Raw genomic sequence first — 20,966 nt, 5'->3', positions numbered from 1 at the left:
TTTTTGAAGTGTTAAGGCTTTTAATAAAGCAGACTAAAAGCAATGTTAACTCAACATTGAGCAGAAGGCAATTAAGATTGTAAATGCCAAAAAAGGTAAGCCTTATTACTATCATCAAACAATTGGCAATCTAGTGTTGAATACACCATTTCTAAAATGCTCTACACAGAATTACATTGGTTAAAAGGGCACAGTCCAAATTCATACGCTGCTTTCAACTTGTTTACATCTCACCATTGCATTGGTTTGTAAGCAACCATTCAAAGGCATTTAGTTTTTGGCTTCATCTGGCAAGAACATGGATAATTTCTCTACCTTGGCCTTTAGATAAATCTACTTGAGTCTTGAGAAAAATAGGGTCAACTGCTTCAACCGGAAACTGTCCTTGCTTCTGCACTTTGCCTGGTAGTTTAAAGTCAGCAAGCTCCTGTCAGTTGACTGCTCAAGCTGCAGTCTTTTGTCCTTCGGAGGAAATCTCTCCTTTTTCTCTCTCCCAAAGAATACGTAGAGGCTGAAAGTCTGTCCAGTTAGTTCTGCTGCTCTTCCAGGTGTGTGTTGCGAATTGCTTTTGGACAGTGCCATGCTACTGTCGCCACACTGACAGAACTGCATCAAGCCATCTAAGATTTGTTGTTGGACAGAAATCAAATTAAATCTCCTATTTCACATGACACCATCTTCCCTTGAATAAAACAGACAGCCTAAAACAATAATCATCTTATAAAACCTTGCACTGGTCACTCAATACAGAGACCAACTATCTGAGGAAAAAGAAACTCAACAGGCCAATAAGTATTTTTTTCTTTCATATCTTAGAAGAATTACAACCAATTTTTAACCTTTGAAACATCAAATTTGAAAAATAATTTTGTCCACTTTTTAGAGAGTCATGGAGTACTAGGAATTTTCAAAATGTATGTTTGATTACTGTTTTGCTTTTGTACAAAATGTAAAAACATTGAGAAATAAACTGGAGCTTGACTGACATTAAGCTGTTATTGAACCATTTAAGCTTCTTTGGAAATTTGTGCAGCGCTGGCGAGTGTCAACTACATTCAATAAATTACCACTAATGAGACAGACTCCTCTCACTTACAGCTTTTAACATTGGACCAAACCTTCCACTCTCAAATTCCCGAAAGATAAACATCACTTCTGTGACTAACCACTATCATGTTTTACATTATTTGATAGTGTTAAAAATTTGAAAGCAGAAGTCACTGAGCAAAATAAGAAAGCACAAAAGTTAGAAAACAGCTCCTTACCGAGTCTGTCCAACAAATGAGAGAACCAACATATCATCAGTGTCACGAGTGGAATCAGAACGCAATGGCCACAGACCTAAGGACAGAACAACCAGGAAATGAAGAAAAACGTGCACTGTACAATGCATGTCAAAAATGCCTCCCAAACAATAAATAGAACATTAAGTTTGCACACAGCCTAGTCTGTTTATGCAACAAGTAACCAGCTATAAGAAAGATCACAATCAGTCTTAGGACATCATTTCAATGACCAGAGTTTGAAAATCATGTTGAGTGTTTCAGTACTCAAATCTGAAGTTACAAAAGTACTTGTTTTTCCATTTTGAAATTAAACCAAGACAAGATGGTGCCCATACCATCCTGAAATAATACCATGAGATCTTTCATGCTTACTGAACAACTAAAACAACTAAAACCAAGCTTCAACTCAACATCTAATATGACAAACAGCACTTCCAAAAACACAACACTTCCTCTGACTCGTCTAGAATCAAGAAAGTACAACTGTCAAAACTTTATGCAATCTGAAAAATAGGAGGACACAAATCCACTTTTACTAATTTTTACTCAAATAAATTACTACCTGATGATATATGCAAATAAGCTTTGGTACCTTAAACATCCATCTTCATGCGTGAACCTCAGCATGATTTTACAACTGGTAACAGGAATTGTATCATTGAACATTACTTAATTCTGGCAATGCACATTGCAAAATCTTTAAAAATTTGGTTTCAAAACTCCTAAATGATCACTTAAAGCTAAGTGGAGAATGACATCTTCTCTATTTAATCAGTTAAAGAACTTCCCTGCAAACTGTTTCAAAGGAAAAAGTGCATCAGATGTTGTGGTACTATGCCTGACAGAGCAAAGTACTGCACCCTCAATTTGAGCCCCACAATCTGCAAAATGAGCAGGTACAATAGTTGAGTGAAAATATTGGCCTGAAATGTACTTCAGAAAGTGATGGAAAGTATCCAAGCCAATTGTTCACAATATAGATCTTAAGTAATCATAGGTATGTCAGACCATGTGAAGCCACAATCTAAACTGACTCTGCACCTTCTGAGAAAAAGGAAAAAAAAAATTCAAAATTATCAAACACCTCCAAGTCATGTGTCACCAAGCTGTTCACAAAGCTTGAACAGTCTCAGTTAAAACAAGTGATGGTTGATGACTTGATAGTTCATAATCTGAGTACATACCTTTAATACCAGGAAGATCAATGCTAGCGTGCTCATGGATCCCAATTCCATTCCGAATTATTCTCAGAGAGCCTTCCTTAAATGCTCCTGAACAAGTAACCAGCTATAAGAAAGATCACAATCAGTCTTAGGACATCATTTCAATAGCCAGAGTTTGAAAATCATGTTGAGTGTTTCAGTATTCAAATTTGAAGTTGCAAAGATACTTGTTTTTCCATTTTCTAATTAAAAATAAAAATGTTTTTCTCCCCCTCCTCACCTGGCTGTGGAGTACTCCCATGGACACTTCCTACATTCTTATCATATTGTGGTCACGCTTCATATTTGAATCTGGGTAGTGATCTCCAAGTTATTTAACCATGAACGAGATAAACCCTTGCCTTCATCTGATGTCCACATATATGGACATGATGCATGGATCAGAAATTATTTTCTCAAATATTTAAATCACATTTAGCTGACTAACTAGCTACTTAAAAATAACTTCACTTCCACAGAAGTATGTCTTCTTTTGTTGTTTCCCTAAAGACTTAACTGTCTCCCTCCCTATCCCAGGGCAGAGATCAATTGTTGTTGCCTGCCTGCCAACCCTGTTCCAGCATGACCTACATGTGCCCGTTATCAGTGAGGTCAGCTGCTTCATTTTGTCTAATAACTTAATACAATGGATTCCAGCTGCAGGAAAAATAAATTATTGCAGAACTTGGAGCTGCACAGCAAATGATCTTCTCAGGGCTCAGTGTTCAACTCCATTGAATCACAAGGAGCAATTAACTAAAACCAACACATCACTAAAAACACAACAGCTGATACTAGTAGTTTTGGGCCCCATAGCTATAGTGACCCAACCAAACAGCAGCCAGGAAAAGGTAGGCCAGCTTTTAGTGTTTTACCATCTCCTCTGCCACATCCTGTGCCTTAAAAGCTTGTAAACTCACTGTACCAACAGAGATAAACAGTGACAAATTCTTACATTAATGTACATTCTTTGTAAATGCCATGCCAAAAAATTATATATTAACAACCTTGCCCTGAAATAAAATACTTAAACACAAAATTGTCAAGAGTTGTAAAGAACAGTGGTCAAAACTTCTGCCTTACCTGGCCCTGTCCTTGCCTTTCCAAATCCACTACACACATATCCACAATAGGACCTAAATTGGTGAAGGTTTCCATGCCAGCAACATAGGACCCCTGCTCATTGCTGTCCACATTTAACTGCAAAGACAACATTGAAACTGAATATTTTTCAGACAAGATATTTTGCACGTTCATTATACTCAAGTTATCCTGAGTAACCACATCAATCTCTTGAATTTCTACTTCTAAAATACACGAAAGTGAAACAAGTGGACATTTGTACAATTTCAGGAAGAAAATTGGTATGTTTCAGCACTTGAAGGTTCCCACATGTATAGAACAATGGGTTCTATACAAATCTGAATATATTTCAACCGACTACAAATCAGTGTAGCCCCCTGAAGCCACAATGTTTCAGAAAATACGTGCGAAGCATTCTACAGTGCCAAAATTAGTGAAAGGAATACTTGGATTCTACACAAGTATATCCCCGACTTCAGTCACCCCCATGGTCAGGTGCCAGTGTCACAGGAACAGCCTATTTATAAGCAAGTTAAAATCAAAAGGTCAATCATCCTAGTTTAGTATTTTTATATGTCTCAGTCAACGAGGCCTAGGAGCCAGTGTATTCATCAGGGAAACCAAAGTCGTCAGAAATAACCATCAGGAAAGCAGGATGTTATACATGACAATTTAGATATCGAAAAATAAACTCGAACAAAATCCAATTTATTTGACAGATTTTTATATCCATGAATATAATTATATTATGCTTTCCCATCACTCTACATAAAATTCCCAGATAGTGGGGAGGCAATTTTGCAGTACATCTTTCTCATATTCACTTTGGACTAGATATAGGGAGTATATGAAGGCAGCGCATTTAATGTTCTTCTTACACGAGATGTAAAGACCACAAACTCACTACATTGAAACATCCACTAAAGCCATAGTTATTAGTTCAAGGGCATGCTTTGCCAAATTAATAAAATGATACCCATATACCAGATTCAACGGTGATACGCTAAGAGAAGCTAATATGGTGAAATGTCCTACCTTGACAAGCTGAGAATCTCCAAGACGGGATCCAACGAATACAACTCCATTATCCAAATATGTCAAGCATTCTGCAATGGATGTCTGTGAAGGACAAGTGAGATTTAACATAATACTATGTATAGCACATTATGAAGTTATTCATTCTAACTGCATGCAATGCTCCCAATAAGATTACTAACTAGAAAGGTCAAAGATTTTGCAAATAGCAACATGAGTTAGTGTTGGAGCCACCATCAAATCTGCATTGATACTTGTACTATCACAATTTCTGTTAATGCAATATACCACATAATAAGTGCCAGAACAATGACCTACCAATTTGCCTTAAAAAGATTAAAATGAAAATTTAGCATCTGCAAATATTGATAGATGAATGCTCATTATGTTCCTAACACTCTTTTTCATTCACGATTTTAACATATCTATTTTAAATGCACTTTTGTGCTAAAATAGCACAATAACATCATTAGACCATATAATGTACACCATTCAGCCAATTGAGTCCACCGCGCTTATCAATGAGATCATGATCTGATAATCCTCAATATACTTGGCTTTAGTATCAAACAAAGTTACACACCTACAAAAGAATCATCAAAAGGGGTAATGTTACATTGCTGACCTCTCCCAACAGTTCTACACGGAGGTCTCTGACAGTGACATTTCCGTCCATTTGTTCTTCCCTCTCCAGTAACAGCATGAACAGACGACCTTCCATATCTCCCAGAAGGTATCGGGAACCATTGGGATCCACACGGTTGTGGCAAACAATTGTGCTTTGCTAGCAAGAGAAAACAGAAAGACAATTAGGCCTAATTCACATTCAAAGTAACAACTAACAATTGAATGGCGTGCTCGAAATCAATAGATTTTTCAGCAGCAATTCATTTCGAAGTGAATTCAACAGGAATCCACCTCAATTAAAGAATAATGGTGAGAAACAATGACACTTTGTCAGTACACGGGTTAATTAATTTTTTTTAATCTAACTTCACTGCTTATTTCTCTATTTTCCTCTGCCCACATGACAAATATGTTGTGATATTCCATTCCATAATTACATCAATTAAAAATTCATTATAAAAACAAGCCAATAACTCAAAGAAATTATAAATGAGTTGAATGTCTCATTAACAAACTTTTGTTGTCAACAGGATAGGTGTACCTCCTTAACTTTGCCACCTTATGCATTTCTTTCATGCTGCATCAACCAAACAAGTGGCCTCAAAAGACAGTGAATACATTGGTGATGATCTTCCAAAATTCCCTAGATTCTGGGAAGGCCCCAGAAAATTGAGCACGTAATACTACTTTTTAAGAAAGGGATACAGAAAGCAGGCAAGTGTCGGTCAGTTAGCCTACTATGTATCATAAGGAAAATGAGAGAATCAATTTTTAAGGCCATAACAGCAGGGCATTTAGAAAATCATAACAATCAGGCAGGATGATCATGGTTTTGTGAAAGGGAAATCACATTTGACAGATTTAGAGTTATTTGAAGGGTCAGTTGAATCACAGCTGATCAGTGTCTAAAGTTAATTTTCATATCTCTTCATATGTGCATTGCCTAACAAAAGTGTATCAATTCAAGCTTTACGATTTTCAGTTGACTAAGAGTCAGAGATGTACAGCATGGAAACAGACCCTTCAGCCCAACCCGTCCATGCCGACCAGATATCTCAACCCAATCTAGTCCCACCTGCCAGCACTCGGCCCATATCCCTCCACTTACTATTTAGATTTTGTTGAAGGAAGGTTCAAAACTTCCATGTGCCTTTCTGCAAAGAAGTATTTCACAACTCCACCCTCTAAAGCCAACCTTTTTACTGTTGACATTAAGAATGTCAGATGAATAAAAGACTAGCATTTTATTGAAATAACAGAAGGAACCATTGCTTGCTGTCTATATGGATATTTTTTAAATGCGTTTGATAAGGTATGACCACATTGAAAGCTGAACAAAACTGAAGCTCATGAAATAGTTAATGTCAACCTGAAATTTTTAAAAATGGCTCCAAGACAGCAAACAACAGTTTTTCCAGAGGGGAGGTTAGTAGATAGTGCTACACCACTTTTTTAACATCATGTATGATGCACAGAAAAAAAAAACAGAACTCCATTTCTAAATTTGCAGATAATGCCAAACTTGGAAGTGTGGCAAGCAGCAGGTATGTTACCAATTAAGTTCAATGAGACAGACAGCTAATGATGGAACTTTTCATAGAGAAATGGAGCAGCAATACACATTTCATTGCATGCTCGAATGAGTGAACAAAAGGATGAGAGCTCGCGTGCACCACATCCACGCCTTTCACTAGCAGCAGATACCACCTACAAACTGTACTGCTGAAATTGACCAAAAATTGTTAGACAGCACCTTCCACAACCACTTCATCTCAAAGAACAAAAGCAGCAGATACATGAGAACATCACCACCTGCAAGTTCCTCCCCAAGACACTCTCTATCCTTACTTGGAAATACATAAAACAGCATTGTAAGTCTACCTAAAGCACATGGACTGCAGCAGTTTGAGGCAGCAGCTCACCACCACCACCACCTTTTCAAGGGCAACAGGAAATGGCTAGCCAGTGATGCCCATGTCACATAAGAGAATTTAAACAAAACAAGATAATTACAGAAAACTTGAAAAGGGAACTTGTAGATATTGTATACTTACAATTTCTAAAGAGACATTTTCTGGCACAAAGTTTGCAAAACTAAAAAAAAAGTCATGGTGTATGGACTAACATTAGCATTGATAAAGAATTGCCTGATAGCTAACTAAAGCTCTAAAATACACTGAAGTGGAAACAAAAAGAGTATATGCGATAACCAAGTGATGTTCCAGTGACATTATTACTGGCTAATGTTTTAAAGGTTTTCTACTATTTCGCACTGAATTACTGACGGTTATGCTGATTTTCCTACCTTGATAGCTGGTGGTGCAATTGCGAGATACTTGTCGCCATTGTGGTATGTAATGGACTCCTGGCCTATGATTAGCGCTCCTCCAAATGGTTCTGGAACTGAAAGCAAAACATATCTGCATCAATTTAGAATACAAAGCGATTATTCTTTGTATTTAAGCTTTTATTCAATAGGGTCCAGTTTTACTTAATCATTTAGGGATTCTTGGAAGTTAGGCTAATTAACCTCAGCAGCACATTTCACAAACATAGAAATTAGAAGTAGGCCAAGTGATCTCATACACGGTTGATCATTCAGTAACATCATGGCTGATGAGTTTATGTTTCAAATTTCCATTTGTTTTGAATTCATTCATGTGGGGTGGGCATCACTAACTGGACCAGCATTTACTGAACATTCCTAGCTGTCCTTGAAGCTGTCCTTATGGGCGGCACAGTGGCAGAGTGGTTAGCACTGCTGCCTCACAGCGCCAGAGACCCGGGTTCAATTCCCACCTCAAGCGACTGACTGTGTGGAGTTTGCACGTTCTCCCCATGTCTGCGTGGGTTTCCTCCGGGTGCTCCGGTTTCCTCCCACAGTCCAAAGATGTGCAGGTCAGGTAAATTGGCCATGCTAAATTGCCCGTAGTGTTAGGTAAGGGGTAAATGTAGGGGTATGGGTGGGTTGCGCTTCGGCGGGGCGGTGTGGACTTATTGGGCCGAAGGGCCTGTTTCCACACGGTAAGTAATCTAATCTAAAAAAAAATATGCTGCCTTCCTGAAACCCTGTAATCCATACTTTTTGAGTTCTTATCTAGCCCTGATAACCTTGAAATCTCTTACCTAAGAACGTATTCACCTGAACCACCTTCTGGATAGAAAATTCCAAAATTCCACAAACATAAAGCCTCATCTGTCCTTAAAAAAACAACCTGGCCCAACACCCCCTCCACACACACAGCTGATAGTCATTGTGCTGTTGAACAAACTATAAAAGGGAGCATCAGCCTCTAAGTCATGAAAGGTAGGGATCACTGAGGAAAAATAAAACATCTGTACCTTACTTATGCAGATAGCTGAGACAGCTACTTGTGGTTGAGTAGTCAAATTCACTGTCAGCTTTGATTCTAAGCACACCAGCTGGGAGATACTTGGCTGAACAGGATGTTGCAAGTAATTCGAAAAGAAAGTGAAAATTAACCAGGATTGCTGTTCCTGATTTCAATTTAGTGGCCTCTGCCAGAAAGTCTATGAGCACCTTCATCAGTTGAGAATACAATTAAGCATTTTTGTTATGCCATTTGTAGGTAACCATGCTCACAATTAATACTCCCTCCAAACTTTTCCTTACTGTGTGCAGTCTATATATTTTAGCAAACAGTAACTTCAAACTTTGCTTAATTGGAGCACCTTGTGAGCAGCCAGTTCGGTACCTTCACAAATTTTGTACAGCCACACTCAGAAGAAACATTTTTCAACAAACTTTGACAAGAATTCAACAAAGAATGATCATTTGCCTTGGGCATCTGCTGAATGCCTGCACCTTGAAACCAAAGAACAGAATTAGAGACTATTTTTGTAAAATGTCTCTAAAAAGGTGGAAACAAACTCTACTGTGGATGTCGGCTTGCTCACCAAACTAGAAGGTTCGTTTTCAGATGTTTTGTCACCATACTAGGTAGCACCTTCAGGGAGCCTCTGGATGAAGCACTGGTGGCGTATCCTGTTTTCTATTTGTGATTGGGTTTCCTTGGATTAGTGATGTCATCTCCTGTGCTGACAGTTTCCTGTTCTTTTTCTCAGGTGATGGTAAATGGGGTCTAACTCAATGTGTTTGTTGATAAAGTTCTAGTTGGAATGCCATGCTTCTAGGAATTCTCGTCCATGTCTTTGTTTGGCTTGTCCTCAGATGGACGTGTTGACCCAGTCGAAGTAGTGCCCTTCCTCATCCGTATGTAAGAATACTAGTGAGAGAGGGTCATGTCTTTTTGTAGCTAGCTGATGTTCACGCATCCTGGTGGCTAATTTTCTGCCTGTTTGTCCAATGTAGTGTTTGTTACAGTCCTTGCAAGGTATTTTGTAAATGACATTAGTTTTGCTTCTCGTCTATACAGGGTCTTTCAAGTTCATTAGCTGCTGTTTTACTGTGTTGATGGGTTTGTGGGCTACCATGATGCCAAGGGGTCTGAATAGTCTGGCAGTCAGGTCAGAGATGTCTTTGATGTAGGGGAGAGTGACTAGGGTTTCTGAGCATGTTTTGTCTGCTTGTTTGGGTTTGTTGATGAGAAATCAGCCAACTGTGTTCATTGGGTAACCGTTCTTTTTCAATGCACTGGATTCCTCTGCTCTTCGCTGCAGTGCGAGGTAGCTCATTGAAATAAAGTTCTAATGCAGCTTCATGTGTGGATGTTGGGATGATTGTTTCTGTATTCAATTTCTGGTCCGTAAATGTTGTTTTTCCCATTTACAAACACGGGAGGGGGGAGACCAGGAAATGACATCACCATGAAATGTCACAGTAAATGACATCACCAACCCAAGGGAACACAAACACAAATAGAAAGTGAGCTACACCACCAGTGTTTCATCTGGGGGCTCACTGAAGGTGTTATCTAGTATGGCGACGAACCCTCTGAAAACGAACCTTCCAGCTTAGCGCACAAACCTATATCCAGAACCTCAACCAGAGCTACAAATCTTGTTAAAACTCACAAACTTAATTGTTTTAGTACATCTGGTGTTAACTTTGTCAGGACATCTTTGTACAGTTATGTACCCTATTTATGAAATAGAGAACGATCACCTGCATTTCCTTCACTTATTAACATGCAAAGCATAAATAACTGAAACAGAATAGCCCCAAGTGCTATTTTTAATAACAGTATCAACCTGCAATAACCATTGATGCTTCAGCCTCAACATTTTCCTGTTTCCAGGGTCCCTTGTTAAATTCTTTTTCTCTTAAGGATACTTCATAGGTCTTCACATGACGGCCCTGCGGATCCTGAAAAACAAAAGTACAAAAGGTTTAGAATAGAATCTTCAAGTATGTGAATAGACAACAAGTCAGTAATCACGCTACTATGAGACAAATTTCCAATTCTGGTCAAAGTCAGAAAGAAACAAAGTGAAAGCAAAGCAGCTACCCACTTTAAAGAGAGGAAAAAGATAATTCAAGGTTGCTCATCTGCATGTTACTGTAGTGAGTTCTGAAAACCCAGATGTCTCAGGATGATATTACTTGCTTGCTTCAATAATGATGCATGGTATCTGCGAAATGTCTCCAAAGGAGAGTTGGAACCTCAGAAAATAAAACTAAACCTGCAAGGCTGGACTTACACTGGAACCAAATGGATGAGACTGTTGTCCATTAATTTATAATAGAATACTGGACAGAAAAAAAAAAGAGTAAATACAAGCTATTGGATTATTTTATGCTTATCAAAATGTCTGATTCAAGTATCCACCATTTCCAAGAACTCAATGTCATATAGAGCATAGAACAGAAGGGCGCTGAATTGGCCATGCTAAATTGTCCGTAGTATTAGGTAAGGGGTAAATGTAGGGGTATGGGTGGTTTGCGCTTCGGCAGGTCGGTGTGGACTTGTTGGGTCGGAGGGCCTGTTTCCACACTGTAAAGTAATCTAATCTAATCTAAAAAAAAAAGTAAAGTTCTATTCACTCTACTTTGTTAGTACATCTTCAATCTCAGCACCTCCAAATGTACCAAAGACAACCCCCACGCATCCCCAACCACTTCCTACCTGGTTGGTCTTTCAAAAAGACTGCCAATTAGTCTTAAAATAAGGGCATTTCTAGACATGTACTGAGCACATGGATAAAAGAGCATGACAAGGACAATACAAAAGAAACCAAATGAAGAGGGTGAACAGTTACCAGGGAAAATAAAACAGTAATTATATTACACTAACATAATATACATGGGACATAATAACTTAAAAACTAGAATCCTGACCAGAATAAGGCGATAATGATTAAATAGCTCCTCTACTTCAGTGTTCATCAGGGAAACCATTCAAGGATTAGATGACAACAAATGAAATCATAGAGTCAGAGATGTACAGGACAGAAACAGACCCTTTGGTCCAACTCATCCATGCCAACTAGATATCCTAACCTAATCTCTTCCCATTTGCCAGCACTTGGCCCATATTCCCCCTAAAGCCTCCCTATTCATATACTCATCCTGATGCCTCTTAAATGTTGTAATTGTACTAGCCTCCACTACTTCCTCTGGCAGCTCATTCCATACATGCACTATTGTAACTGCAATTCAAGAAAAAAATTGAAATAAACTAATCCAACTTAATAGGATAAAGCCCCCAGTCAAGATGAATCACATTTTAGAGTAATTTATGGAAGAGATATCAAAGGTATTATGACATACTTATTAATTCATTAGAGAATGCTGTCATTAGACTGGCGGATAGCAAACATTATACCTATAATTTATGAAGGACGATAGAACACACCAGACCAATCAACTTAACATTCATAATCAACAAACAAAACCTTGTTCAAGTAAACAGGAAAACATCTCGGCCCAAATCTTCATAGTGGCAGTGATGAATGGATCGTCACTGCACTCAAGATCCGTTGGTTCAAATGGTGCAGTGTATCTATTCTGGAATTCCAGATCCCGGCTGTCAGAGAAATACATGGCATTCACTGGGAAACTCTGGAGCAAAGCAGAATCTGGGAAAACAAGTCATGTCCCTGTTTTACAGCATGAGCTGCTGTGTGTTAAGTTTAAAGGTTCGGTCTTTGAAATGATTCGAGTGTTGAGACACTGAGTAAGTAGGAAAAGTAATCAATGGAAGATGGGAGGTTCAAACCAGGCTGTTTCAGAGGGGTGGTTTCACCCAGATGTCAGATTAGGCTTCATCCTGGGTATCTATTCAGGCAAGGTATCGCAAAACTATCAAAAGTCTTCAAATTTAAGTCAAAGTCAGAAGCATTATAGCAGAAGGGTCTAAGAGAGCAGGCGAATTGCCCAACAGCAATCTAAATATCCAGGGCAATTCCCATTTAAGTCTGCATGTCAGGATTTTACATAGTCCTTATGCCCGTTTACAGTTGTATGTCTAGTGTCAAGCATTCTAAAACATAAATGAACAAACATGAATTTCAAAAGGGGAATGTCTTGCTTGCCCAACCTTGTTACATTTTTTTGAAGAGTGTAGATAAGTAAACAGCAACATATCTAGCCTTTCATCAGGTATTAGATAAGGTATCATATGAGAGACTAATGAATAAGGTCCAGAAAGTGTAAGGCAAGAAATTCATACCAAGGAGGACAGCAGCAAATATCTACAATAAACTTTAGAAGTGGATATATAAATGGCAAATTAATTTCAACTAGGATGAAAATGGCAAGAAAAGTAAGGTTACATATAACTGAGAAAGAACACAAATTGGGTAGAGGGAGCATTGGTGCATAAATTACTCAAATTAGCAGCACAGGTAAACCAGACCTTACAAAACACAAAATTGAGTACAATGGAATTATCCAGAAGAACAAAATTTAAAGCTATTTTAAAATTTGCAGCAAATCTTAGACTATTTTGGTTTACTGCATAAAATTCTAGTCATCATATTATTAAAACAAAAACTTAAGATACCAGAAATGTGATGGTAAATCTAACAATGAATGAATGCTGGATTTTTTGTGTTTTGAAAACAAGGTGGTCAATGGGCAATCAAAGTCTTGAAAATTATTGAAGACTTTGGTATACCAAAAACAGGGAAAGAAAACCAAGAACTAAGTGCCATCAATATGAGATAATCACCGACCAGCAAAAGGAGTAAGAAATCAAGATGTTTTTCTTAACCTAGAGTTAATTTAGGACCTACAGAAGGAGTGACAGAAGCAAACTCTATTGATTAAGAGGCAGCGACAAATACTAAAAAAACAAATTGATTGAAGGTCACACAGATGACAAAATCTGGAAAGAGGTTAGAGTGGAAGATAGAAGCTAGCACAAATTAGTTGAAAATGATGATGATTTTCTTTTACCTATTCTGTATGTTATTTATGTATTATTAGGAAGTAAGCATCAATATAAGACCAGCATTTGCTGCTCATTCTCAATTGCCCTTGAGCAAGTACTCGACAGCTTCTACTCCCGATAAATGTTTCCTCTTTAGCTGTGCAAGCAACTGCCCCGAAGTTTCATACTTTGTGAATGGCCTGCCTATGCAGATCACAATATTAACTTCTCGTTCCAGACACCGTGCCTGCATCTTGGGAGTTCACACAAGAAAATTATAGGGAAAGTGACCCTGATAGACTTGCTTGGTCATTTCAGAAGAGTCAACCATATTGACATGGATATGAAGTCACATGGCAACCTGACCTGTTAAGAATTGTAGATTGCAATCACTAAACAACATTAATCAATTAGATGGGTATTTATGATAATTCAGCAGTTTTGTTATAATTAATGGCACTAGTATTTTATTCCAGATGTATTAAGTCAGTGAATTTAATGTTTTTTAGCTTCAAATTAAGATTTGAACTATGACTCTGCAATACTATTCCCGTAACATGCACATTCTGCCCAAATGCTTCTTTTTTAATGAAGCTTTCCTACATCGTGGCGGCACGGAGTCTCAGTGGTTAGCCTCACAGTGCCAGGGTCCTGCGTTCAATACCAGCCTTGAGCGGCTGTCTATGTGGAGTTTGCAAATTCTCCCCATGTCTGTGTGAGTTTCCTCCAGGTATTCCAGTTTCCTCCCACAAGATGTGCAGCTTAGGTGAATTGGCCATGCTAAAGTGCCCATAGCGTTCAGGGATATGTAGGTTAGGTCATCAGTGAAGGGTAAATGTAGAGTTATAGGTCTAGGTGGGTTACTCTTCAGAGGGTTGGTGTGGACTTGTTGGGCTGAAGGGCCTGTTTCCACACTGTAGGGATTCTATGACCGTGCATATCTACCTGTGTTTCTATTGTGCTCCACTTATTTTTTGGAACAGAAGTAAATGTATAATATCCGACTCACTGCATGTTTTGGTCACCTCCTACACACTCTTGACTCTTACCTGATAGACAAAGCAAATGGTTGGGACCTGACAGCCATACAAGAATTTCACATCAATTACATGCAGTTCTTCCAGTCGGATATTGAATGCTTTTAGCTCTTTGTTGTCTCTATCCAATGGAATCACTTTAAAGAGCCCATCATACAGCCTGAGACCGATCATACGGCACTCAGGGTCCACAATACCTATGATTCCAGTCTCAGAGGGGCGGCCTATACGATCCTGAAAAGAACAAAAAAAAGTCACAATTTGTAGAATGACAAGTAGATGTCTGGAGGGTAGATAAAACAATTGAAGAGGATGATCAACATTAAATACACAGAGAAAGCTGGAGACACTCAGCAGGTCTAGAATCATTTGTGGAGACAGAGTTCATATTGATTCCAGTGCACCAGTAGTGGCCCTCTACTTTGCTTGTTCACTAAAGGATTGTAGATTCTAACCAGAATCAGTAGGATCTACAGATGGTGATGAAAACATGTTCTATTTTGGTCTACATTTTGATATTAAAACTAGGTTCCAGTATCTGAAATCATAAAATGGTCTACAGCAAACTTTGGCTTTCCCAGTATCTAGTTTGTTTGTAGGCACCCAGGGATCAAAGAGAAAACTGTTCTTGCATTTTAGTTTATTGGATATCTAATGTGCACTCATCTGATCCTTCTTTACTTACAACAGCAATGGAATATCTACTTCACTTGATTGTGATAAAGTTCTAAGTGCCAACTATTCCTATTAAATAGTAAAACAAAAGTGATTAATGACACAACATGGATTTTAAAATTTGCTCAATTTGCCATGAACTTGAAGAAAATTGTACCCAAAGTACGATATTGTAACAAATAGTCTTCCTTGCATCAGTCTAGTTTGCTAATTTGCCACCAAGTGTTCCTAGCTCATTTATTAAGCTTCAAACCGACACCTTAATGTAGTAGTAATAATAATACACTGAGAAATACATTGAAATAAAGCACATTTAAACATAGGTTTGTAAAATCAACTCAGGACCAGAATAGATTACCAAGATTGTGTGCCACTGATTCAGCATGAAAAATTGAGCCTGACATGTCTAATTAGTGTCAAGTGGTTTGGGTATCAGAAAATCCAGAAAGACAGGCCTCAGTTTTATTGGCACATAGCTGAAAAAAATGTTCAATCTCAAACAAGTAATCAAGTAATATAACCACAATTCTGAACTTATTGTTGGCAGCTGAGTGTCACTGTTGTACATGTAGAAGCTGACCTATATTTGCTGATATTACAGAAGACAGCAAATGGACAGTGCACTTATACAGACTTAAATACACACTGCTTTACAGTCATTAGCATTCATCTAATCAGTTCACGTGAATCCTGCATCAACTTTAATTGCTAAAACAAATCCTAATCCCACAGAGATTGAGGTTATTTTATTACTCCAAATAACTCTAATTCATCAAGCCATTTAAAGTTGCAAAAATAAGACGTTCTACCTGTACATTTCCATGAGCTCGTGTGATGATATCGATGTTTTCCCCATTTTGTTTGTACTCCAGAATACAGGCATTGTATTTTGCAGTCAGAATGAAAAGCAAGTCCTTGCCTTCTCCCTGTTTGAATATAGATACGAAATTCTCAACCATGGATAGAACTCTCATTAAAGATTCTTCAGCCTCGTCACAAAAATACTATCCATTTTTAGTTAATTTGAAGTTATCTAGCAACAAATCTCAGCACACAAAGACATATTTACATTCCTTCCATTAACTATTGAAAACAGATATTCTTCATGCTGTGATATGAAGGGAGTAGAAAGTTTATTAAAACAAAAGCGAGATGCTATTTGAACCATTATATGGTCGTTAAAAACTTGAATATCCCTAGTATGTTGCTGAAGCTTCAAATTGCAGTCATCAGGACAAACAACAATACCAAATTTCAAACAAACAATCACAATCATTTAAAATCACAGGAGAAAGAAGTGCTAATTAGTTGGCAAGTTGACTGACTGTTCAAGGCAATGCCTTGAACAAAGTAATGGAGCATTTTAGGCTTTCCATGCTCCCAGGTAATTCAAAAAGCAGTCAAATACTTGAACATATTCAATTAGCTTGCAGAGAAGGGGGGTTCAGGTATAGATGTTGCTTACAGCAGGCATAAAAAATGATAGAACACCACTTGTGGAACAACTCTGAAGTGTTAATAGTTACACTAACAATTAATTTATATAATCAGTCAAGTTTGTATACGCTCATGCATGCTTGTTAGAAATGACATCTATTCATATTCATACAGCAATTTGTTCAAGATTTGCACATTTTATTCCAATTTCACTAGAATTCTGGGAATACATAATTTTCTTTTGAATTTTCCATGGCAGCACCTTGGGTAGTCAGATTTAACTTGCCAACCAATCAACAGTCTTTTCTCCTCAGCATAAATTCCTGAGATTGCTTAAAACTTTGTGTACTTATATTGGTCCTGCTGAATGCAAGATGCCAAAGCTTTAGCTATGAGTTTCTTTTCAGCATTAAATTGTGTTTGATCAAACAAATAAAAGGAAAAACACTATAGGAGGACGAAAATAAGTACAAAGTTATTCATACAGCTTATAAACATGTACATCCACCTATTTAGCAGCTCACCAAGACCTGGGGTGGATAGTCAAAGATTCTTATTTTTTTGAAAGGTTACAATTGCTTGGTACTTAATTTTTCCTTCCAAATACAGTTCTACCAAATTGATTTGAGGATATATATTTCTTCAAATTTCTACCCTGGACATCCCCACAGTTTGCTAAGTAGCTTTATGCAGACATGAGAGGAATGGATGTAAAGGCACACTGAGGCAGGCAGTTAAAAACACATAAAACAGCTAGTGAAAGGAGGACCACGTGCCAAGCAGTCAAAAAAATCTAGAGGAGCAATGGGAAACGGACCCTAAAACAGAGCTAGATTCATTGTCATTAACTGAATGAATTTTGTTTGCTTGTTACATCTCCTAACCTGAAATTAGGGTGTCCAGGTTGAAAAACGAGGTTTTGGAACTCTAGCAATACAGGAAAACTGTGATGCATCTCCAAAGCTATGTGGTTAACACATTTAACCAGAAGTGTTCACGCCACAGATCATTATCAGGCATACTGTACGCACACGTGCACCAAGACCAGTCAGGGTTGAGCCTGGGAGTCAGGAGTCTCCCAAGTCTATCCCAAGTCGATCTGTTGAGCAAGATGGTGTAGTGTGGTGACTCTTTACAATCTATCCCCAGCAGATAGTCTCCTTACATCTATTATAATCACTCTTTTAAATCTCAATTCTATGACTCACAATGTTTTCTCAAATCTACTTTCAACCTCCAGAAACAACCAAACCTTTGGCCCAACCAAATCTGGCCAAATAAAGACCCCACTAATACCAGCCACTTAACTTCTCAGAGACCCAACCCGAGCAACAATCAGTGACCTGACTCTGCGGCCCCACTCAACCGCGTAGAGGACTGACATTGTGGCCCGACCAGACGGAGAACAGGACCCTCCAGAACACCGGACGCTGCAATCAGTGTCCAGGACACCACTGGACACCCTTTTGGAATAGCAGACTACCCACACTGACTCCCAGGCCCGACCACAAGCAGTCACTTACTCAGGAAACATGGGAGACACCTTGGCCTGCAGGTGAGATTGAAACAGCATTGCTTCAAGCCCAGCCTCCCCACCATACTCCTGGTGAATGTACAAGTTATTGAAAACAAGCTGGATGTACTTCAATCTAGATTCACATGCCAACAGGAATGGAGTCCTTGCTGTGTGCTATGTTTTACAGAGACATGGCTTACTCCAGCTTCACTTGACTGCACCTTACCAGCTGAGTGTTTCTCAATTCACCGATGGACTGTATGGCATCAATGGGCAAGGCAAAGGGTGGAGGCATCTGTTTCTTAATCAACATTTTCTCATATTCAGACGTGATGAATCCAACGAGTTACTGCTCCCCTGACCGAGATTATCTAACAGTGAAGTGCCATTCCCTACCTGTCGTGGTGTTCACTTCTACTATCGTGATGGCAGATTACATCCCACTCCAAGCAGGTTACATCAAGTGAAAACTGCACTTGATGAAATATACTCAGCTACAAATAGTCTTGAGATGGAATATCTGGGACCTTTCCATCGTAACTGCTGACTTCAACCAGACCAACCCAAGAGTGTGCTACCAAGAGGTCCAAACGACCTTGACCAAAGATGCTTATTGCTCCAACCCCCATCTGCAATTTGGAAAATCAGGCCATAAGGCTGTGCTCCTGCTCGTGGCTCAGAGCAGAAAATGAAGCATGAGGATCCAGTACAGAAAGTCATATAGTGCTGGTCGGAGGTAACAGATGAGCTGCTGTATGACTGCTGGGAGTCAGTGGACTGGTCCACAATCATGAATTCTGCAGCAAACCCAAGTTATTATGTCACAACAGTCATGGACTTCATGCAGTGTGTAGAGTGTGCCTAAAAAGTTAATGCAAATGTTCCTCAACCCAAAACCATGGATGAACTAGGAGATCCACCCCATACTGAAGTGCAGGTCTGAGGTGTTCAAGGTGGGTGACCTTGACCCATACAACAGAATGGGAAATCTAGGTATGAGTTTTGCAAAGCCATCAGGGTCACTAAAAGACAATACCAGGCTTGAGTCCCAGACTCAAGGCAGCACGGTGTCACAGTGGTTAGCACTGCTGCCTCACAGTGCCAGAGACCCGGGTTCAATTCCTGCCTCAGGCGACTGACTGTGTGGAGTTTGCACATTCTCCCCGTGTCTGTGTGGGTTTCCTCCCACAGTCCAAAAATGTGCAGGTCAGGTGAACTGGCCATGCTAAATTGCCCGTAGTGTTAGGTGCAGGGGTAAATGTAGGGGAATGGGTCTGGGTGGGTTGCGCTTTGGCGGGTCGGTGTGGACTTGTTGGACCGAAGGGCCTGTTTCCACACTGTAAGTAATCTAATCTAATCTAAAACTAACTACACACGTCGATTGTGCCAAGGCTTACACTATATAATGGGCTACAAAGTTGAGTAGCAAACTGGCAACAATGCATCCGTCCCCAATGAGCTCAATGACATTTTGAACAGAAGATCAGTGAAAGAGGTCACCTGCCCTGACAGGCTCAGATACATCTGTACATGTCAGATGCCTGGACAATGAACCCACAGAAAGCAACTGGCCTGGGTGGAGTCCCTAGCTATGCATTCAGATTCTGTGTGGATCAGGAGGCGGGTGTGTTCGCAGACATCTTTAACCTCTCTGTACTCTGATGTGAGGCTCCCACCTGCTTCAAGTTGACCACTACCATCCAGGTGGGGGAAAAAAAAAATCACACAGCATGCCATAATGACGACTGTCCAGTGGAGAGATTAGTCATAGCACACATCAACTCCAGCCTCCCACTCACTACAATTTAGCTATCATTGAAACAGGTCCATATCTGGCCCTACACTCATCATTGGACCATCTAGATAACAAGGACACCTACATCAGGCTCCTACCTATTGACTTGAGCTTTGCCTTAAACACCATAATTCCAAACAAACTCATCTCTAAACTCACGACAGCTAGAACTCTGCTCCTCCCTCTGCAACCAGATCCTCAACTTCCTGACCCATAGACCACATTAAGAATAGGTGACAACAACTCCTCCATGAGAATCCTTAACACTCAGCCCCTGTAGACTCACGACTGTGGTCAAATTCTGTTCCAACTCCATTTCACAAGTTTGCTGATGACACCATTGTAGTTAGTCAGATCTCAGACAATGAGACAGACCAGCAAAGACAGAACTTTGTAGCATAGTGTAAAGACAACAATCTCTCCTTCAATGTCAGCAAAATGAAGGAGCTAGTCATCAACATAAGGAAGCAAAGTGGAGGACACACCCCTGTCTTTATCAATGGTGCTGAGATGGAGATGGTCAAGAATGTCAATTCCTAGAGACAATGTTCACCAGCAATCTGTCCTGGTCCATTCACATCAATGCTACAATTAAGAAAGCACACCAACTCAGAAAGCAAAGGAAGTTCCACAATGACTTGTACCAATTTTTACAGATGCACCATTGAAAGAATCCTATCCAGATGTATCACAGCTTGCAATAGCAACTGCTCTGCCCAAGACTACAAAAAAAACTACAGAGTATTGTGAATGCAGCTCAGTCCACCACGCAAATCAGCCTTCCATCCAATAACATCTCTACTTCTTGCTGCCTCGGTGACTGCTCCCACCCCGGTTATACTCTCTTCCACCAGGCAGAGATATAAAAGTTTGAAACATGTGCCAATAGATTCAAGAACAGCTTCTTCCCCACTGTTATCAGACTTTTGAATGGACCTCTCTTATTAGAGTTGTAACACAATATTCTACATTCTGTCCT

At 39.3% G+C, this 20,966-nt stretch overlaps 1 protein-coding gene across 1 annotated transcript in view; it reads right to left on the bottom strand.

Annotated features, from left to right (window-relative positions):
- The window catches only part of ddb1 (damage-specific DNA binding protein 1), a 90,380-nt gene that overhangs the window by 51,626 nt on the left and 17,788 nt on the right, over window positions 1–20,966 (bottom strand). The window contains exons 3-11 of the mRNA XM_043706085.2: window positions 16,049–16,165; window positions 14,577–14,798; window positions 10,406–10,520; window positions 7,539–7,636; window positions 5,232–5,390; window positions 4,607–4,690; window positions 3,572–3,688; window positions 2,471–2,573; window positions 1,266–1,341 (exon numbers count right to left, since the gene is read on the bottom strand). Coding sequence (XP_043562020.1) covers window positions 1,266–1,341; window positions 2,471–2,573; window positions 3,572–3,688; window positions 4,607–4,690; window positions 5,232–5,390; window positions 7,539–7,636; window positions 10,406–10,520; window positions 14,577–14,798; window positions 16,049–16,165 — 1,091 coding nt within the window. The remainder of the gene's footprint in view (window positions 1–1,265; window positions 1,342–2,470; window positions 2,574–3,571; window positions 3,689–4,606; window positions 4,691–5,231; window positions 5,391–7,538; window positions 7,637–10,405; window positions 10,521–14,576; window positions 14,799–16,048; window positions 16,166–20,966) is intronic.

The sequence above is a fragment of the Chiloscyllium plagiosum genome, unplaced genomic scaffold (assembly GCF_037043375.1).
Source record: "Chiloscyllium plagiosum isolate Xiang-an unplaced genomic scaffold, Cpla_swu_hap1 HiC_scaffold_18, whole genome shotgun sequence".
In the NCBI taxonomy this organism is placed as follows: Eukaryota; Metazoa; Chordata; class Chondrichthyes; order Orectolobiformes; family Hemiscylliidae; genus Chiloscyllium; species Chiloscyllium plagiosum.
This window is presented reverse-complemented; position numbering and strand designations above follow the sequence as displayed.